Raw genomic sequence first — 20042 nt, forward strand, 5'->3', positions numbered from 1 at the left:
CCCTCTGTCTCTGTCCCTTCCCCACTTGTGCTCTCTCTCTGTCTCAAAAATAAATAAACATTAAAAAAATTTTCAACATAAACTCAAAATAGATGAAAGACCTAAATGTAAGACAAGAAACCATTAAAATCCTAGGGGAGAAAACAGGCAACAACTTCTTTGACTTCGGCTGCAGCAATTTCTTACTAGACATGTCTCTGGAGGCAAGGGAAACACGAACTATTGGGACCTCATCAAGATAAAAAGCTTCTGCACAGCAAAGGAAACAATCAACAAAACTAAAAGGCAACCGATGGAATGGGAGAAGATATTTGCAAATAACAAATCGGATGAAGGGTTAGTATCCAAAGTCTATCTATAAAGAACGTATCAAACTCAACACCCAAAAAACAAATAAGTCAGTGAAGAAATGGGCAAAATGAACAGATACTTTTCCAAAGAAGACATCCAGATGGCTAGCAGACACATAAATAGATGCTCAACATCACACATCATGAGGGAAATACAAATCAAAACCATGATGAGATACCACCTTACACCTGTCAGGATGGCGAAAATTAAAAACTCAGGAACCAACAGATGTTGGTTAGAATGTGGAGAAAGGGGAATCCTTTTTGTACTGTTGGTGAGAATGCATACTGGTGCAGCCACTCTGGAAAAAAGTATGGAGGTTCCTCCAAAAATTAAAAATAGAGCTACCTTACCACCCAGCAATTTCACTACTAGGTATTTATACAAAGGATCCAAAAATGCTGATTTGAAGGAGCACATGCCCCCCCCCCCCAATGTTTATAGCAGCACTATCAACAAGAGCCAAATTATGGAAAGAGCCCAAATGTCCATTGACTAATGATGAATGGATAAAGAAGATGTGGTATATATATACAATGGCGATCAAAAAGAATGAAATCTTGCCATGTGAAACAGGTGGATGGAATTAGAATGTATTATGCTAAGAGAAGTCAGTCAGAGAAAGACAAATACCGTATGATTTCACTCGAATGTGGAATTTAAGAAAAAAAGATGAACATAGGGGAAGGGAAAGAAAAAGAAGATAAAAAGAGGGAGGCAAACCATAAGAGGTTCTTTTTTGTTGTTGTTGTTTTTTAAGTTTATGTATTTACGTTGAGAGAGAGAGAGAGAGAGAGAGAGAGCAGGAGAGGGGCAGAGAGAGGAGACAGAACCCCAAGCAGGCTCCACACTGTCAGTGCAGAGCCTATGTGGGGTTTGAACCCATGACCCATGAGATCATGACCTGAGCCGAAATCAAGAGTTGAATGCTTAACCTACTGAGCCACCCACGCACCCCTAAGAGACTCTAAATACAGGGAACTAAGGGTTGCTGGAGGGGAGGTGGGTAGGGGGCTGGGCTAAATGGGTGATGGGTACTAAGGACAGCACTTGTTGGCATGAGCACTGGGTGTTACATGTAAGTGAAGAATCACTTAATTCTACTTCTGAACCCATTATTACACTATATGTTAACTAACTTGGATTTAAGCAGGAAAAAAAAAAAAAGATTCTCAATATTTTTCCTGCCTAAAAATCTTCACATGTACACTATGCTTAGTATTGCTCATGTATCAGTACCATTTTTCTTTACATGCAGTGATTGTCAACTGAAGGGAGGGAAGAGGGAGTGGGAGTAGAGTGGAATGGGAGAAATGTATTATTTGTCAGTTTAGAATAACTGGGGAAATAAGGCAAATTTAATTTCATCATAATTCCCCACAAATATTGCCTACACTTTAATTTTAGAGAAACTAGAAGTTGTAAACAACACGATCTTCCATTCCAACTTTCTAACTTTGACTCCCTTCACAAAAAATAAATGCAAGATTCCAGTCTCATAGGTTTTTTTGTTCCTCTTCTCCCCCAATTCCAAATGTGTCTTAAACTATCCTGGAAATGAAAGGAATAACAATGTTACCATGGACAAATCATGTCCTATTTGAATATTTATGATATATTTTTTAATATATAAACAATTAAGTTGTAAGGGACATGATTTGACCTATGACATGTGAAACTGTAAAACCTTGAACCATATTAAAAGTATACGTGTTTTGTAGTATGACTTATTTCAGAATGAAATTCAAAATCAGATATTCACTTTTAGAAAATAAATATTCTCTGCTGGTGTTACTATCATCATCTTCTGGAGTAATTTAAAAAGTCACTATGGTATTTTAAGTTAAAAGAAAAATAAGGCAGGGCTTCAAACAACTTGAACTCCTATACAATCATTTACATACATTCCTTTAGTTTTTTTTTTTATGGGAGTTTTTCTGTATTTAATGCAAAATGAATTGAGTTCTGTAGTTAATGCAAATTCACTTCAAATAAAAATTAGCCATCAAAAGGAATTTGTACATTGTTGAGCTAGTATTATCTAGATAGGAAGATTTCACACTTTTATGAGTCTCAGAGAAAAGAAATAAAAACCATACAGAAATAATGTAAAATTCTTAATTTAAAAAATCTGTTGGCAGTGCCTAGCTGGCTCAGTAGGTGGAACATGTGATTCTTGATCTTGGTGTTGTATGTTCGAGCCCCACATTGGGTATAGAGACCTACTTAAAAAATAAAATCTTTAGGGGCACCTGGGTGGCTCAGTTGTCAAGAGTTAGGCTCAGGTTGTTGTCTCATGGTTCTTGAGTGTGAGCCCTACATTGGGCTCTCTGCTATCAGTGCAGAACCTGCTCGGATCCTGTCTCCTTCTCTCTGTCCTCCTACTAGTGTGTGCTCTGTCTCTCTCTCAAATCAAATCAAATCAAATCAAATCAAACCAAATCAAATCAAATCAAATCAAATCTTTAGGGGCATGTGGGTGGCTCAGTCAGTTAAGCATCTGACTCTTGATTTTGATTTTGGCTCAGGTCATGATCTCACTGTCGTGAGATCAAACCCTGCACTGGGCTCTGTGCTGAGCATGGGGCCAGCTTGAGATTCTCTGTCTCACCCTCTGCCCCTCTTCCCCACTTACGCCCTCTCTCTAAAATAAAATCAAAAAAAATTTTTTTAAATATATAATTTATTTTCAGGTTAGCTTGGAATACTACTCGGCAAGGACAAAGAACGAAATCTTGCCATTTGCAACAATGTGGATGGAACTGGAGGGTATTATGCTAAGTGAAATAAGTCAGTCAGAGAAAGACAGATATCGTATGTTTTCACTCATATGAGGAATTTGAGAAACTTAACAGAAGTTAAGTTTCCATCTCTTTCCATGCAGAAGAAAAAAAAAAAGTTACAAACTGAGAGGGAGTCAAACCACAAAAAACATTTTTTTAAATAAATAAATCTTTTAAAAATTCAACAAGTCTGAACTATAAGGTAAGAAGTACTAGATGTTCAAATAAGAAAAACTTTTCAGATTTTGCATTTTTTAACTGAAGTTAAGAAAAACATTTGACAAGAAGACCATTTAATTTTTTAACTTTTTAAAGATTTTATTTTTAAATAATCTCTATATCCAGTGTGGAGCTTGAACTTATAACCCCAAGATCAACCCTGAACCAGCCAGGTGCCCGCAGAAGAATATTTTAAAGAAGGATTTCCCTTAAAGTTCTTTATTTTGTTTGGTTGGGAAAAATAATTATACTGATTAAACATCAAACTTTTCTAAAACTGAAAATTTTTAGTATTATACTCGCCTCTTTCACATGTGGAACTTTTTGTAATCAAAGAAAGCCTTTTCAGTGCAAAATGTCAGTTTGCTTTTGAAAACTCAAAGAATCTGAGCTCCACCTGCTGACTAAATATAAGCACTTAACATTTTGCTTTTAGTTATGTCTGGCCCTAAGTGCAATGGGTTGCTTTACATGGAAAGAGCAGAAAAGACTAATAAAGCAGCACTTGCTGCTTTAATCCAGGTGTATACATTTTAATGCCAAACCAAATACTAGGCTCTGAAATAGAAAAAGTAGAGTCCATACCCATAGGTAGTTTATCTGAAACAAATTTAAAATTTTGCATCTCTTTTTATCATTGTCGTATGAACTTTTTAGCTTTGAAGATAATAAAGATGCAAGTATTTCCAAACTAAATACTATAGGCACATAATATTTGTTCATCTGAGTGGGGAAAAATGGCCATTCACTATATCTTGAGGCCTACAGTGGAGCTTTTTCCTTTTAGAAAATACTAGCTCTAACACGAACTCTGTAACAGCTGAAGCATTTCTAAACAAACAAAAAGCAATCAACAATCTTCAATATAATCAAGAATGAAAGAATAAAGAATCCTAAGCAGCCAAAGGAGATGTGCTTACATGTAAAAACTTATTTTTTGGAAAATTCATTTCTGTGAATAGCCTTTTCCCTGATAATGATAAATAAATAATTACTGTTACTGAATTAAATCCAACATTCTACAAAATTGAAGGATACTAACTGATTAATACTATGTTAGTTAGTAACTAGATTCTCCTCTATAAAGATTTTTTTGTAAACACACAAGCATTAAAAGGCTAGATTTCCTGTCAATATGAATTTTTCCATATTTGATTTATTAAAAATCTGTCCCTCCCCAATTTTTAAAAAATTTATTCAATTATTTTGGGGCACCTGGGTGGCTCAGTGGGTTAGGTGTCTGACTTCAGCTCAGGTCATGATCTCACGGCTCATGAGTTCTAGCCCTGCATCAGGCTCTGTGCTGACAGCTCAGAGGCTGGAGCCTGCTTCCGATTCTGTGTCTCCCTCTCTCTCTGACCCTTTCCCGCTTGCACACTGTCTCTCTCTTAAAAATAAACATTAAAAAAAATTTTTAATAAAAAACTAAAAAATAATTTATTCAATTTTTAATTCAAACGCTTTGGGATGCAGCAAAGGCAGTCCTGAGGGGAAAATACATTGCAATCCAGGCCTATCTCAAGAAACAAGAAAAATCCCAAATATAAAATCTAACAGCACACCTAAAGGAAACAGAAGCAGAACAGCAAAGACACCCCAAACCCAGCAGAAGAAGAGAAATAATAAAGATCAGAGTAGAAATAAACAATACAGAATCTAAAAAAACTGTAGAGTAGATCAATGAAACCAAGAGTTGGTTTTTTGAAAAAATAAACAAAAATGATAAACCTCTAGCAGGCTTCTCAATAAGAAAAGGGAGCGGAACCAAATAGCTAAAATCATGAATGAAAATGGAATTATTACAACCAATCCCTCAGAAATACAAGCAATTATCAGGGAATACTATGAAAACTTATACGCCAACAAACTGGACAACCTGGAAGAAATGGACAAATTCCTAACCACACACACACTTCCAAAACTCAAACAGGAAGAAATAGAAACTTTGAACAGACCCATAACCAGCAAGAAATTGAATCAGTTAACAAAAATCTCCCAACAAATAAGAGTCCAGGACCAGATGGCTTCCCTGGAGAATTCTACCAGACATTTATTTTTTTTAATTTTTTTTTTCAACGCTTATTTATTTTTGGGACAGAGAGAGGCAGAGCATGAACGGGGGAGGGGCAGAGAGAGAGGGAGACACAGAATCGGAAACAGTCTCCAGGCTCTGAGCCATCAGCCCAGAGCCCGACGCGGGGCTCGAACTCACGGACCGCGAGATCGCGACCTGGCTGAAGTCGGACGCTTAACCGACTGCGCCACCCAGGCGCCCCACTACCAGACATTTAAAGCAGAGATAATACCTATCCTTCTCAAGCTGTTCCAAAAAATAGAAAGGGAAGGAAAACTTCCAGACTCATTCTATGAAGCCAGCATTGTTTTGACTTCCAAACCAGACAGAGACCCAGCAAAAAAAGAGAACTACAGGCCAACATCCCTGATGAATATGGATGCAAAAATTCTCAACAAGATACCAGCAAATCGAATTCAACACCATGTAAAAAGAATTATTCACCAATCAAGTGGGATTCATTCCTGGGCTGCAGCGCTGGTTCAACATTGGCAATTCAATCAATGTGATACATCACATTAACAAAAGAAACGGTAAGAACCATATGATCCTGTCAATCGATGCAGAAAAAGCATTTGACAAAATTCAGCATCCTTTCTTAATAAAAACCCTCGAAAAAGTCAGGATAGAAGGAAAATACTTAAACATCATAAAAACCATTTATGAAGAGACCACAACTAATATCATCCTCAATGGGGAAAAACTGAGAGCTTTCCCCGAGATCAGGAACATGACAGGGATGTCCACTCTCACCGCTGTTGTTCACATAGTGTTGGAAGTGCTAGCATCAGCAATCAGACAACAAAAGGAAATCAAAGGCATCAAAATTGGCAAAGATGAAGTCAAGCTTTCACTTTTTGCAGATGACATGATATTATACATGGAAAAGCCGAGAGACTCCACCAAAAGTCTGCTAGAACTAACACATGAATTCAGCAAACTCACAGGATACAAAGAAATGTACAGAAATCAGTTGCATTCTTATACATCAATAATGAAGCAACAGAAAGACAAATAAAGAAACTGATCCCATTCACAATTGCACCAAGAATCATAAAATAACTAGGAATAAACCTAACCAAAGATGTGAAAGATCTATATGCTGAAAACTATAGAAAGCTTATGAAGGAAACTGAAGAAGATACAAAGAAATGGAAACACATTCCATGCTCATGGATTGGAAGAATAAACATTGTTAAAATGTCAATACTACCCAAAGCAATCTCCACATTCAATGCAATCCCAGTTAAAATTGCACCAGCATTCTTCTTGAAGCTAGAACAAGCAATCCTAAAATTTGTATGGAACCACAAAAGACCCTGAATAGTCAAAGTAATACTGAAGAAGACCAAAGCGGGAGGCATCACAATCCCAGACTTTAGCCTCTACTACAAAGCTGTCATCATCAAGACAGCATGGTATTGGCACAAAAACAGACACATAGACCAATGGAATATAATAGAGACTCCAGAATTGGACCCACAAAAGTATGGACAACTAATCTTTGACAAAGCAGGAAAGAATTTCCAATGAAAAAAAAAAAGACAGTCTCTTTAACAAATGGTGCTGGGAAGACTGGACAGCAACATGCAGAAGAATGAAATTAGACTACTTTTTTACACCATTCACAAAAATAAACTCAAAATGGATGAAGGACCTGAATGTGAGAAAGGAAACCATCAAAACCCTAGAGGAAAGGGTCACCCGGGTGGCTCAGTCGGTTGAGCATCCAACTTCGGCTCAGGTCATGATCTCACAGTTTGTGGGTTCAAGCTCCACATCAGGCTCTGTGCTGACAGCTTGCTCAGAGCCTGCAACCTGCTTCAGATTCTGTGTCTCCCTCTCCCTCTCTTTCTCTGCCGCCCCCCAGTCATGCTCTGACTCTGAAAAATAAATAAATGTTAAAAAAAAAAATTTAAAAAAAACCCTAGAGGAGAAAGCAGGAAAAAACCTCTCTGACCTCAGCCGCAGCAATTTCTTACTTGACACATCTCCAAAGACAAGGGAATTAAAAGCAAAAATGAACTATTGGGACCTCATCAAGATAAAAAGCTTCTGCATTGTGAAGGAAACAATCAACAAAACTAAAAGGCAACCAACGGAATGGGAAAAGATATTTGCAAATGACATATTGGACAAAGGGCTAGTATCCAAAATCTATAAAGAACTCACCAAACTCCACACCCAAAATACAAATAACCCAGTGAAGAAATGGGCAGAAGACATAAATAGACACTTCTCTAAAGAAGACATCCAGATGGCCAACAGGCACATGAAAAGATGCTCAACATCACTCCTCATCAGGGAAATACAAATCAAAACCATACTGAGATATCACCTCATGCCAGTCAGAGTGGCTAAAACAAACAAATCAGGAGACTATAGATGCTGGAGAGGATGTGGAGAAACGGGAACCCTCTTGCACTGTTGGTGGGAATGCAAACTGGTGCAGTCGCTCTGGAAAAGTGTGGAGGTTCCTCAAAAAATTAAAAATAGATCTACCCTATGACTCAGTAATAGCACTGTTAGGAATTTACCCAAGAGATACAGGAGTGCTGATGCATAGGGGCGCTTGTACCCCAATGTTTATAGCAGCACTTTCAACAATAGCCAAATTGTGGAAAGAGCCTAAATGTCCATCAACTGATGAGTGGATAAAGAAGTTGTGGTTTATATACATAATGGAATACTACGTGGCAATGAGAAAGAATGAAATATGGCCTTTTGTAGCAACGTGGATGGAACTGGAGAGTGTTATACTAAGTGAAATAAGTCATACAGAGAAAGACATATACCATATGTTTTCACTCTTATGTGGATCCTGAGAAACTTAACAGAAGACCATGGGGGAGGGGAAGAAAAAAAAAAGTTAGAGAGGGAGGAAGCCAAGCCATAAGAGACTCTTGAAAACTGAGAATACACTGAGGGTTGATGGGGGGAAGGGAAAAGTGGGTGATGGGCATTGAGGAGGGCACCTGTTGGGATGAGCACTAGGTGTTGTATGGAAACCAATTTGACAATAAATTTCATATTTAAAAAATAATTAAAAAATAAAAAATCTTTTAATAAAAAGATAATCTATTCGATTATTTTGAGATAGAGAAAGAGAGAGAGTGTGCAAGTGGGAAGGGTTCAGAGAAACAGAGTGTGAAAGAATTCCAATCCCAGTGCAGAGCCCGATGCAGGCTTGAACTCAAGTACCGCAAGATCATGACTGGAGCCAAAGTCGGATGCTTAACCAACTGAGACACCCAGGTTCCCCTGTCCAAATTTTTTCTTTAAAACCAGCAGTTATTAGGGGCGCCTGGGTGGTTCAGTTGGTTGAGTGTCTGACTTCGGTTCAGGTCATGATCTCATAAGTTCGTGAGTTTGAGCCCTGCATTGGGCTCTGTACTGACAGCTCGGAGCCTGGAGCCTGCTTCAGATTCTGTGTCTCAGTCTCTCTCTCTCTGCCCCTCCCTGGTTTGTGGGCTCTCTCTCTCTCTCAAAAATAAATAAACATTAAAAAAGAACAACAACCAGTAGTTACTAAATACCAATGACTGTTATTAACTCTTACTCTAAACCCAGCTGAGAATCTTACCAGATATATACCGTGCAGGGTTACTACTAAAGCGATCATCCACAAGAATAAGAGCTCCCCAATCATTTTTGTGTCGAATACACCTATAAAAAAAATAGGGAGAAAAATCAAACAGAAATAACTTTGAAAATAAAAGCCAGACTTCTTGTGAGACAGAAGATTGAGAAAAATCAGTGATGTCAGTAGTATATTCCTCTAAGCCTTATTATGAGCAAGATTATAGAAACAACTCAATACAATGTACCAAAGTAGGTATATTAAAAATCTCCTACTTTTGCCAACTCTTGATAACTTACATCAAAAAATGTTTATATGCATTCTATTTTGAAAGCCAAAAATTTATAGAAAATATTTACAAACCCTTACTTAGCTAAACAAATTATTTTTTTTTACCTTCAATGTCATTTTAGTTGTAGAATTTATGTAGATAAACTTTGTTCTAGTTTAATGAGTTTTTATCATGAATGAATGTTTAATTTGTAAAACAAACAAACAAGAAACTTGGGAAGAACCAATTGATTTGATCATGTAGTTTTTCTCCTTTAAACTGTTAACATGGTAGATCACACAGGCAAAATTTCAAATACAGACCCAGACTTTCATTCCTAAGAAAACCACATGTTGTTATGGTGTATATTATTTTTATAGATTGTTGAATTTGGTTTGCTAAAATATTTTTTAATTTTAAAAATTATTTAAAAAATTTTGAAGTGTGTAATTCAGTGACTTTTAGTACATTTACAAAGTTGTGCAACCTACACCACTATCTATCACACAACATTTTTATCTCACCAAAAAGAAACCCAGTGTCAATCAGTCACTCTCTTTATCCAATTATTCCCCCTATTCCCTGGAAACCACTAACATACTTTCTATCTCTATAATTTGCCTATTTTGAAATTTTCATATAACCGGAATCATGCAACATACAACATGATTCTTTCAGTTAACATGATGTTTTTTCAAGGCTACTTGTTATCACATGTATCAGTACTTTATTCCTCTTTTTAGCTGAATAATATTCCATTGCATTTATCCATTCATAAGTAAATGTGCATCTGGGTTGTTTTCACCTTTTGACTATTATGAATAATGCTGCTATGAACATTTGGGTACAAGTTTTCATATGAATCCAACCAGAAGTGGAATTGCTGGGCTGTACAGTAATTCAATGTTAACTTTTTGAGGAACACTTTTGTCTGAAGCAGTTGCACAATTTTACATTCCTGCCAGCATTGTGTGAGATTTCCAATTTCTCCATATCCTCACCAACACTTGTTATTATCCATCTTCTTCATTAAATGTACTCTAGGAAGTGTGAAGTGGCATTTCACTGTGGTTTTGATTTGCATTTCCCTAGTAACTAGTGATGTTGAACATATTTTCATGTGCATACTGGCTGCTTGTGTATCTCTTTTGGAGAAATGTCTACTAAAAGTATTGGTCCATTTTTAAATTGCATTATTTGTCTTTTCATTGTTGAATTATAAGAGTTCTTTATATATTCTGAACGTTTATTTATTTTTGGGACAGAGAGAGACAGAGCATGAACGGGGGAGGGGCAGACAGAGAGGGAGACACAGAATGGGAAACAGGCTCCAGGCTCTGAGCCATCAGCCCAGAGCCTGACGCGGGGCTCGAACTCACGGACCGCGAGATCGTGACCTGGCTGAAGTCGGACACTTAACCGACTGCGCCACCCAGGCGCCCCTGTATATTCTGGATACTACACCCTTAGACATATGATTTGCAAACATTTTCTCACATGTGTGCGTTCTATTTTTTAGCATTGTTCTTTGAAGAACAAAAGTTTTAACAAAGTTAAAAGTTTGACAAAGCCCTATTTATCTAATTTTTAAAGTTGTTTGTGCTGTTGATGTCATATTTAAGAAACCATTGACTACCAGGGTGCTTGGACGACTCAGGCGGTTAAGTGTCCAACTTCGGCTCAGGTCATGATCTCGAGGTTCTTGAGTTTGAGCCCCACACTGGGATCTGTACTGACAGCTCAGAGCCTGGAGCCTGCTTCAGATTCCATGTCTCCTTCTCTCTCTGCCCCTCCCCCGCTCATACTTTCTCAAAAATAAAATAAACATTAAAAAAAAAAAAGAACGAAAGAAACCATTTCCTAGGGGCAACTGGGTGGCTTAGTAGGTTGAGCGTCTGACTCTCGGTTTCGACTCAGGTCATGATCTCTCAGTTAGTGAGCCCTGTACTGGGCTCTGCTCTGATAGCACAGAGCCTGCTTGGGATTCTCTCTCCTCTCTCTTTGCCCTTCCCCTGCTCATGCTCTCTCCCTCTCAAAATAGACATTAAAAAAAAAAAAAAAAAGCAAGAAACCATTGCCTAATCCAAGGAGTCTAAGAAGACTTACACCTTGTTAGTCTTTCACCCATCTTGAGTTACCTTTTGTATATGGTGTGGGGGTAGAGGACTAGTCTCATTCTTTTATATGGATATGCAGTTATCCCAGCACCATCTGTTAAAGACTATTCTTTCCCCTATTGGATTGTCTTAGCACTTTTTAGGAGGGGGTGGTGGCTTAAACAACAGGGATTTATTTCTCACAGTTCTTGAGGCTAGGAAGAACAGATAGAGGTGCAAACTGATTTAGTTCCCTGGTGAAGGCTCTCCTCTTGGCTTACAGATGTCAGACATCTCACTGTGTCCTCACATGGGTGGGGGTGGAGAGAAGGAGAAGAAAAGGAAAGAATCAAGTCCTCTGATGTCTGTTCTTATAAGGGCGCTAATCCCATCATGAGGGCCCTGCCCACAGGACCTCATCTAAACCTAATTACATTCCATAGGCCTCATCTCTAAATAGCATTATGTAGGGGATAAGGGCTTCAACATATGAATTTGAAGGAGGCACAATTCAGTCCATGGAGGTAAGAAAATCATATGATATATGAAAAGATGCTAAGTGCTAGGGAAGAAAAACAAAAAGGGAAAGAGAAGAGGGAATATTGGCAGAGGGTGCTAAATTTTAAATAGGGTGATTTTTGAGCACCTGAGAAAACATTACTTGAACAAAGATTCGTCACAGGTAAGGGAATGAGCTGTGTGTGTATCTGGAAGGGAAGTGTCTAGCAGAGAGAAATGCAAGGGCAAAGTCTCTGCAGCAAGAGCTTACCTGACATGGTCAGGAAACAGCAAGGAGCACAGTATACCTTCTATGATGTACCCTCTTCTCTCCCTTTAGGTGTAGGCTCTTTCTGGGGTATATAGGATGATTTGGTAGTTATCTAGCTGTGTTCATGGGACATGAGGAGACTAGGGTCCTCCTACTCCACCACCATCTTCCTCTCCCTCTGTCTTGGCATTAATAAGCTCACTGTAAACATGGAGGTTAGTTTCTGGACTTTCAATTCTACCCCCTGTCCTACATGTCTATATTATGCCAGTACAACACAAGTCTCAATTATTGTAGCACTGCAATAAGTTTGAAATCGAGAATGGTCAGTTCTCCAATTTTGTTCTTCTTTTTCAAAATTTTTGTGACTATTCTGGATTTCTTTCAATTTCCATATAAATTTTAAGATCAGCTTCTCAATTTCTGCAAGAAATCCAGCTGGGATTTTGGCTGGGATTGCACTGAATATCTACAGATCATTCTGGGGGGATGCTGCGATCTTTACAGTAAGTCTTCCAATCCATCATCACAGAATTCTTCCATTTATTTAGAAATTTCTTTCAACTGTTTTGTAGCTTTCGGTGTACAGGTCTTGCACTTCTTTTGTTACAGTTACTCCTAAGTATCTTTTGACGTTATTGCAAATGAAAAATATTTATTTTTATTGAAGTACATAGTTGACACACAGTGTTACATGAGTTTCAGGTTTACAACATAGTGATCTGACAAGTCTACACATTATACTATGCTTACAACAAATGTAGCTACCATTTGTCACAACACTATTACAGTATGCAAATAGAGTTTATTAATTTCATTTTTGGATTATTCACTCCCATTGTATAACATGATGGATTTTTGTATACTTTTTTTGTATACTTTTGTAACTTACTGAACTTGTTTATTAGCTCTATTAGTTATATTTTATGGATATAAATTTCCATGTAGAATATCATGTCATTTGCAAATTTTAAAATAATTTTACTTCTTTTCCAATCCAAATTAATTTTTCTTCTTTTTTTCTGGCCTAATTGCCCTGTGTAGAACCTCTAATACAATACTAAATATAAGTGGTGAGAGTGGACATCCTTATCCTGTTATCAAACATAGGGGCAAAGTTTCAGTCTTTCTTTTTTTAATGAATGTAATTTATTGTCAAATTGGCTTACATACAACACCCAGTGCTCACCCCAACAAGTGCCCTCCTCAATGCCCATCACCCATTTTCCCTTCTCCCCCAAGCCCCCATCCACCCTGTTTGTTCTCTGTATTTAAGAGTCTCTTGTGGTTTGCCTCCCACCCTTTCTGTTTGTAACTATTTTTTCTCCCTTCCTTTCCCCCATGGTCTTCTGTTAAATTTCTCAAGATCTACATATGAGTGAAAATGTGTATCTGTCCTTCTCTGTCAGTCTTTTATCATTAAGATGTTAACTACAGGTTTGCCATAGACGCTCTTCTATTTCTGCTTTGAGGGTTTTGTCATGAAAATGTGTTGGATATTGTCAAACGTTTTCCTCATCTTGAGAAGATGTATTTTATTCTACTTAATCTATTACATTGATTGATTTTAGTTGGACCAACAAAATTGGCTGGATGTTGAATCAACCTTGCATTCCCAGGATAAATTCTGCTTGGTCATTGTGTATAATCCTTTTAGTAAGTTGCTGGATTCACTTTTCTACTTTCTCTGTTGAGGATTTTTGCATCTATACCCATAAAAGATAATGCTGTGTTTTCTTGTGACGTCTTTGGTTTTGGTAACAGGCAATACTGGCCTCATAGACTAAGTTGATATATGTTTGTCCTTCAATTTTTCATAAGAGTTTGTAAAATACTGGTGTTAATTCTTTAAATATTTGCTAGAATTCATCAGTGAAGCCATTTGGTCCTGGGCTTTTCTTTGTGGGAAGTTTTCTGATTACTTACTCTCTCTTTACTTTTACAGACCTATTCATATCTATTGTATCAGTTGCAGTAGCTTATGTTTTCCTATGAATTTGCCCATCCTTAAGTTATAAAATTTGCTGTCATCCATTGTTCAAGGTGTTCTTTTATAATGCTTTATGTTTTTGTTAAGGTTGGTAGTTACATCCCCTCTTTCATTCCTAATTTTAGTAATTTAAGTTCTTTCTGTTATTTTCTCTTGGTCAGTCTAGTTAAAAGTTGTTAGTTTTCTTGGTCTTTTCAAAGAACCAACTTTTGTTATCCTTATTTTTTCTACTGTATTTTCTATTCTCAATCTCCTTTATGCCCATTCTAATATCTATTATCCTTTTTGATCTGCTGGCCTTGGGCTTTGCTTGCCCTTCTTTTTCTAATTCCTTAAGTTAGGAGGTTAGATCATTGATTTCAGATCTTTCTTTTTAAAAAATATAGGCACTTACAAGTATACATTTCTCTCTGAGCAATACTTTCATTTTATCCTCAAAATTTTGGTACTGTGCTTTCACTTTCATTCGTCACAAGGTACATCCTAGTTTCTCTTATTTCTTCTTGGATCCATTGGTTAAGAATGCATTAATTTCCACTTATTTATGAATTTCCTATTTCTTCTCCTGTTATTATTTCTAGTTTCATTCCACTGAAAGCAGAAAAAGTACTTTCTATGATTTTAACCATTTAAAATTTACTGAAGACTTATTTTGTACCCTAACTTATAGTCTATCCTGAAGAATACGCCACATGAACCTGAAAAGGGTGGAGTGTAATAGATATACGTTAGGTTTGTAATTCTTGGTTTTAAGTGTTCAAGACTCACATTAAAAAAAAAAATGTTTAAGGTGTCTGGGTGGCTCATTAAGCATCTGACTTTGGTTCAGGTCACGATCTCATGGTTTGTCAGTTCAAGTCCCACATAGGGTGAGCAAGATACCTGCTCTGGGTGAGCTCGAGCCCTGCTTCGAGTGGGTCCCACTTCTTGCTCTCTCTGCCTCTCCTCTCTCCCCCTCTGCCCTTCCTGGGATTCTCTCTCTCAAAAACAAAAACAAAAACAAAAAAAGCTGGGGTGCCTGGTTAGCTCAGTCGGTTAGGCATCCAACTTTGGCTCAAGTCATGATCTTGTAGTTGGTGCGTTTGAGTCCTGCGTCGGACTCTGTGCTGACAGCTCAAAGCCTGCAGCCCACTTCCAATTCTGTGTCTGTCTTTCTCCCCACTACCCCCCCCCCCACTCACGCTCTGTCTCTCTCAAAAATAATAACATTAAACAAATTAAAAACAAAAAAAATTATTTATTTTGAGAGAGAGTGCAAGCTGGGGAGGGGCAGAGAGAGAGAGAGATTCCCCAACAGGTTCCATGCTGTCAGAGCAGAGCCCAACATAGGGCTCAATCTCACAAACTGAGATTATGACCTGAGCTGAAATCAAGAGCTAGACATTTAATCAACTAAGCCACCCATGTGCCCCAAGACTCACATTCTTTATTGATTTTCTAATTGTTCTATTATTGAAAGTGGGGTAATGAAGTATCCAACTATTTAACTGTTGAATTGTCTATTTCTGACAGTTTTTGCTACTGAAGATTTAGGGCCTTTTTGTTACCTGCATATATGGGTTTAATAGTTGCATATTATTCTTGGAGTGAAAAATTTATTATTATAGACTATTTATTGTCTCTAGTAACAGTTTTTATCTTAAAGTCTAGTTTGTCTGATACTGAGTATGAGCAAACCAGCTCTCTTTTGTTTACTGTTTGAATGATATGTCTTTTCCCATCCATTTACCTTAATCTATTTGTGTGTGTGTGTGTGTGTGTGTGTGTGTGTGTGTGTGTATGTGTGTTTTAACTAGAGTGTTTCTCTTACAGGCAGCATATAGATGGGTCATTAAAAAAATTCCATTTTGCCAATCTTTGCTTTTTGACTGTTGTGTTTAATGCATTTACATTTAATGTAACTACAGATTAAGGCAGGATTTAGCTATTTCATAAATACTTTTTTTACTATTAGTTTTCTATAGGTCTAATTTTTTTTTGTTCCACTGTTTTCCCATTATTGCCTTCTTCTGCATGCAATAGATATTTTTAGGTATCATGTTAATTATCTTGTCATTTCTTATTATTTTGAATTATTTTATTTGTGGTTGCTTTGAGGACAATTAACACCTTAACTTATAACAATTTAGTTTGGATTAATACCAATTTCAATAGTATACAAAAATGTTAACTCCTATATAATGCTGTTCCTTCCCTCTTCATCTGTGTTATTACTGTAATATAAATTGCATCTTTATACATTGTATGCCTGTACAGAAAGGTAACAGGAGGCCAAAATGCTTATCCTAGGAAGGCCTGCATACAAGGTAGGTTTTGGTTGTTTTAAGAACTTAGGTTTCAGGAGGGTTCCAATCATTGATGGATAAGAAGGGCTCCCTGTGTCTAAAATGTTCGTGCTAACAGTGATTGATGCTGACCACCCACTTTGCTTTTAAGAGGCTAAACTTTGGAGAAATGCTAGGCAGAGGCTGCCTATCTGACCAGCCCCAAATAAAAACACTGGGTGCCAAGTCTTTTGAGTTCTCCTAATTGGCAGTATCTCACACATGTCACCAAAATCACTGCTGGGGAATTAAGTGTGTCCTGTATTACTCCACTGAGAGAGGGGCCTTGGAAGCTTTGGCCTGGTTTTTCCTTGACTTTGCCCATGTGCCTATTCTCTTTGCTGATTTTGCTTTGTATTCTTTCAATGTAATATATCCTACATATGCATGCAACTATATGAGTATATCCCTGCTCCTAGTGAATTACTCAAACAGTGGTGGTTTAGGGGACCCCAAGACAATGCCTATTACCACATATTTAAAATGATTGCTTTAATGCAGTTGTTTAAAAAAAAACAAATAGGATTAAAAAAGCTATAAAAATACATTTATATATATCAAGTTTATTTTGAGAGACGGTGAGGGAGGGGCAGAGAGAGAGGAGGAGAGAGAGAGCCCAAGCAGGCTTGATTCAGGGCTCAAACTCACGAACTATGAGATCATAACCTGAGCCGAAGTTGAACGTTTAACTGACTGAGCCACCCAGGTGCTCCATTTATATTGTTTTTTTTAATATTTATCTATGAAATTACCTTTACAGATGTTCTTTATTTCTTCATATGGATGAATTACTGCCTAGTGTTTCACCATTTCAACCTGAAAAGGACTCCCTGTAGCATTTCTGGTAGGACAAGTTTTCTGGAGATTCATTCTCAGTTTTTGTTTATTTGGGAATGTCTTCCTTTCTCCTTCATTTTTGAAGGATAGTTTTGTTATAGACTTGGTTGACAGTCTTTTTCTTTAAATATGTCAGCCCACTGCCTTCTGCTTGCCATAGTTTCCAATAAGAATTCTAAGGTTAGTGAGTATTGAGGATGTGAGGAGTATGTGAGAAATTATATTATTATATTATATTATATTATATTATATTATAGAATTATATTTAATTATATATAATATATAACATATATAATATATATACAATTATAAATATATTATATTATATTATATTATATTATATTATATTATATTATTTTATATTATATTATATGTGAGGAATTGTTTCTCTCCTGTTTTCTAGATTCTTTGTCTTCAGCAGTTTGACAATGACATATCTACGTAAGGATCTCTTTAATTTTTAACTACTTCAAACTTGCTGGTTCTTAGATTTGATGTTCTCCATCAAATTTGGAAAGTTTCCAGCCCTTTTTTCTTCAGCTAATCTTTCTGTCCCTTTCTCTCTTCTATCCTTCTAAAAGACTCCCAGTATGTGTACACTGGTATATTTGATGGGGTCCTACAGGACCCTGTGACAATGATCATTATTCTTCATTCCTGTGTTTTCAATTACTCAGACTGGATAATCTCAACGGACTTACCTTTAAGTAAACTGATTCTTTCTTCTTTCTGGTCAAAACTGCTGTTGAGTCCCTCTAATGAATTTTTCATTTGTTATTGAATTTTTCAAATCTGGGATCTCCATCACTTTTTTTAAGTTTTATTTTTTTATTTTCAGAGAGAGAGAATCCCAAGCAGGCTCCACACTGTTATTGCAGACCCTGACACAGGGCTTGATCACATGAACTGTGAGATCGTGACCTGATTCAAAACCAAGAGTTGGACGCTTAACCAATTGAGCCATCTACGTGCCCTTCCATTAAGTTCTTTTCACAAATTCTATCTTAGGGGAGCCTAGGTGGCTCAGTCATTTAAGCGTCTGACTTCAGCTCAGGTCAGGAACTCACAGTTTGTGAGTTTGAGCCCTGTGTTGGGCTCTGTGCTGACAGCTCAGAGCCTGGAGCCTGCTTTGGATTCTGTGTCTCCCTCTGTCTCTGCCCCTCCCCTACTCACGCTTTCTCTCTCTCTCTCTCCTTTAAAAATAAATAAACATCAAAAATTCTGGGGCATCTCGGTGGCTCAGTTGGTTAGGTGTCCAACATCGGCTCAGGTCATGATCTCACAGCTCGTGGGTTCGAGCCCCGCATCAGGCTCTGTGCTGACGGTGCAGAGCCTGGAGCCTGCTTCGGATTCTGTGTCTCCCCCTCTCTGTCCCTCCCCCAACTCGTGCTCTGTCTCTTTCTCTCTCTCTCTCCAAAATAAACAGTAAAAAACATTAAAAAAATTCTATCTTATTATTGATTCTACCTTCTTTTTAAAAATTCTATTTGGTGAGGGGCAGCTGGGTGACTCAGTTAAGCGTCCGACTCTTGGTTTCAGCTCAGGTCATGATCTCGCAGTTTCATGAGTTCAAGCCCTGTGCTGGGCTCTGTGCTGACAGTGTGGAGCCTGCTTGGGATTCTCTCTCTCTCTCTCTCTCTCTCTCTCTCTCTCTCTGCCCCTCCTCACTTACACTGTCTCTATCTCTCTCAAAATAAATAAACTGAAAAAAAAAATCTATTTGGGGAGACATCATTTTCATAGTTTCCTATAGTTCTTTAGACAGAATCTGCTTAGTTCTTTGACTATATTTAAAATAGCTTTACATACTAACTACCTCAGGGACACATTCTATTGATTGCTTTTTTCCCATGTGTATGGGGCAGACAGTCTTTCTTTGCATATGTCAAAATTTTTGTTGAAAAAAGTACATTTTAAATAATACAATGTGGCAATTGTAGAATTCTGATTCTTCCCTCTGCTCAAGGATTTTTGTTTGTTATTGTGACTTTTAAAAAAATGTTTCTTTAAAGTCTGTATTCTATCATGTGTGACCATTGCAAGATCTACTCAGTGATCAGTTAATGAGTAGACAAAATTTTCCTTAAACATCCATAACCAATATATGTCTTATTTGCCAAGAGGCTTTGCATGTCTTTTGACATGCTTTCGATCCTCAGCCAGGCAGGTGACAACTCTACCTTAGTCTTCACTTCCTGTTTCAACACAGCCAGAGGTGAGAGCACAGGGCTTCTCAGTCTTTCTTGAGCATGTGTACATCCCTGGTTATATGCACCATTGTACAAACAGGCATGGCCCACTAGAGTCTGAGAAATACATCAGAACTTTTGAAGCACTCTATGGAGACCTCAGCTCCTAGCTTTTCCCATTAAACTGTTTAGTTAGCTTATTATTTGCCAGAAAATTTAGTCACTGTCTCAGGATACTGTGAAATTAAACAACTAATTGCCTGGGTGAACTCCTAGTCAGGTCAAATAAAGATAGCCTTGTGAATGGGGTCTTCCAAGAAATGGGGTCTTATGGAAGAGAGGTTCCATAATGACAATTCTCCAGGAATAAGATCCAGCTGCCACTGTGGCTAGCAGATTGCTTGCTTTCACCATGATTTACAACTATTATGAACTAGGAAAAAGGGAAATGGGAACTGGGCAAGTGAAAATGCCATAACACTCACTGTTCTTAATGAGATTCGGCCATTTTCATGAATGTTTCCTGGAACGCTGTAAACTGGTTAATTTACAGTTTTGA

At 37.5% G+C, this 20042-nt stretch overlaps 1 protein-coding gene across 1 annotated transcript in view; it reads right to left on the reverse strand.

The window, feature by feature from the left end:
- BRIP1 (BRCA1 interacting protein C-terminal helicase 1) overlaps positions 1-20042 on the reverse strand; it is a 196961-nt gene that overhangs the window by 8891 nt on the left and 168028 nt on the right. The window contains 1 exon segment of the mRNA XM_032591161.1: positions 9011-9093. Coding sequence (XP_032447052.1) covers positions 9011-9093 — 83 coding nt within the window.

This window comes from Lynx canadensis, chromosome E1, assembly GCF_007474595.2.
Source record: "Lynx canadensis isolate LIC74 chromosome E1, mLynCan4.pri.v2, whole genome shotgun sequence".
NCBI classification, from domain to species: Eukaryota; Metazoa; Chordata; class Mammalia; order Carnivora; family Felidae; genus Lynx; species Lynx canadensis.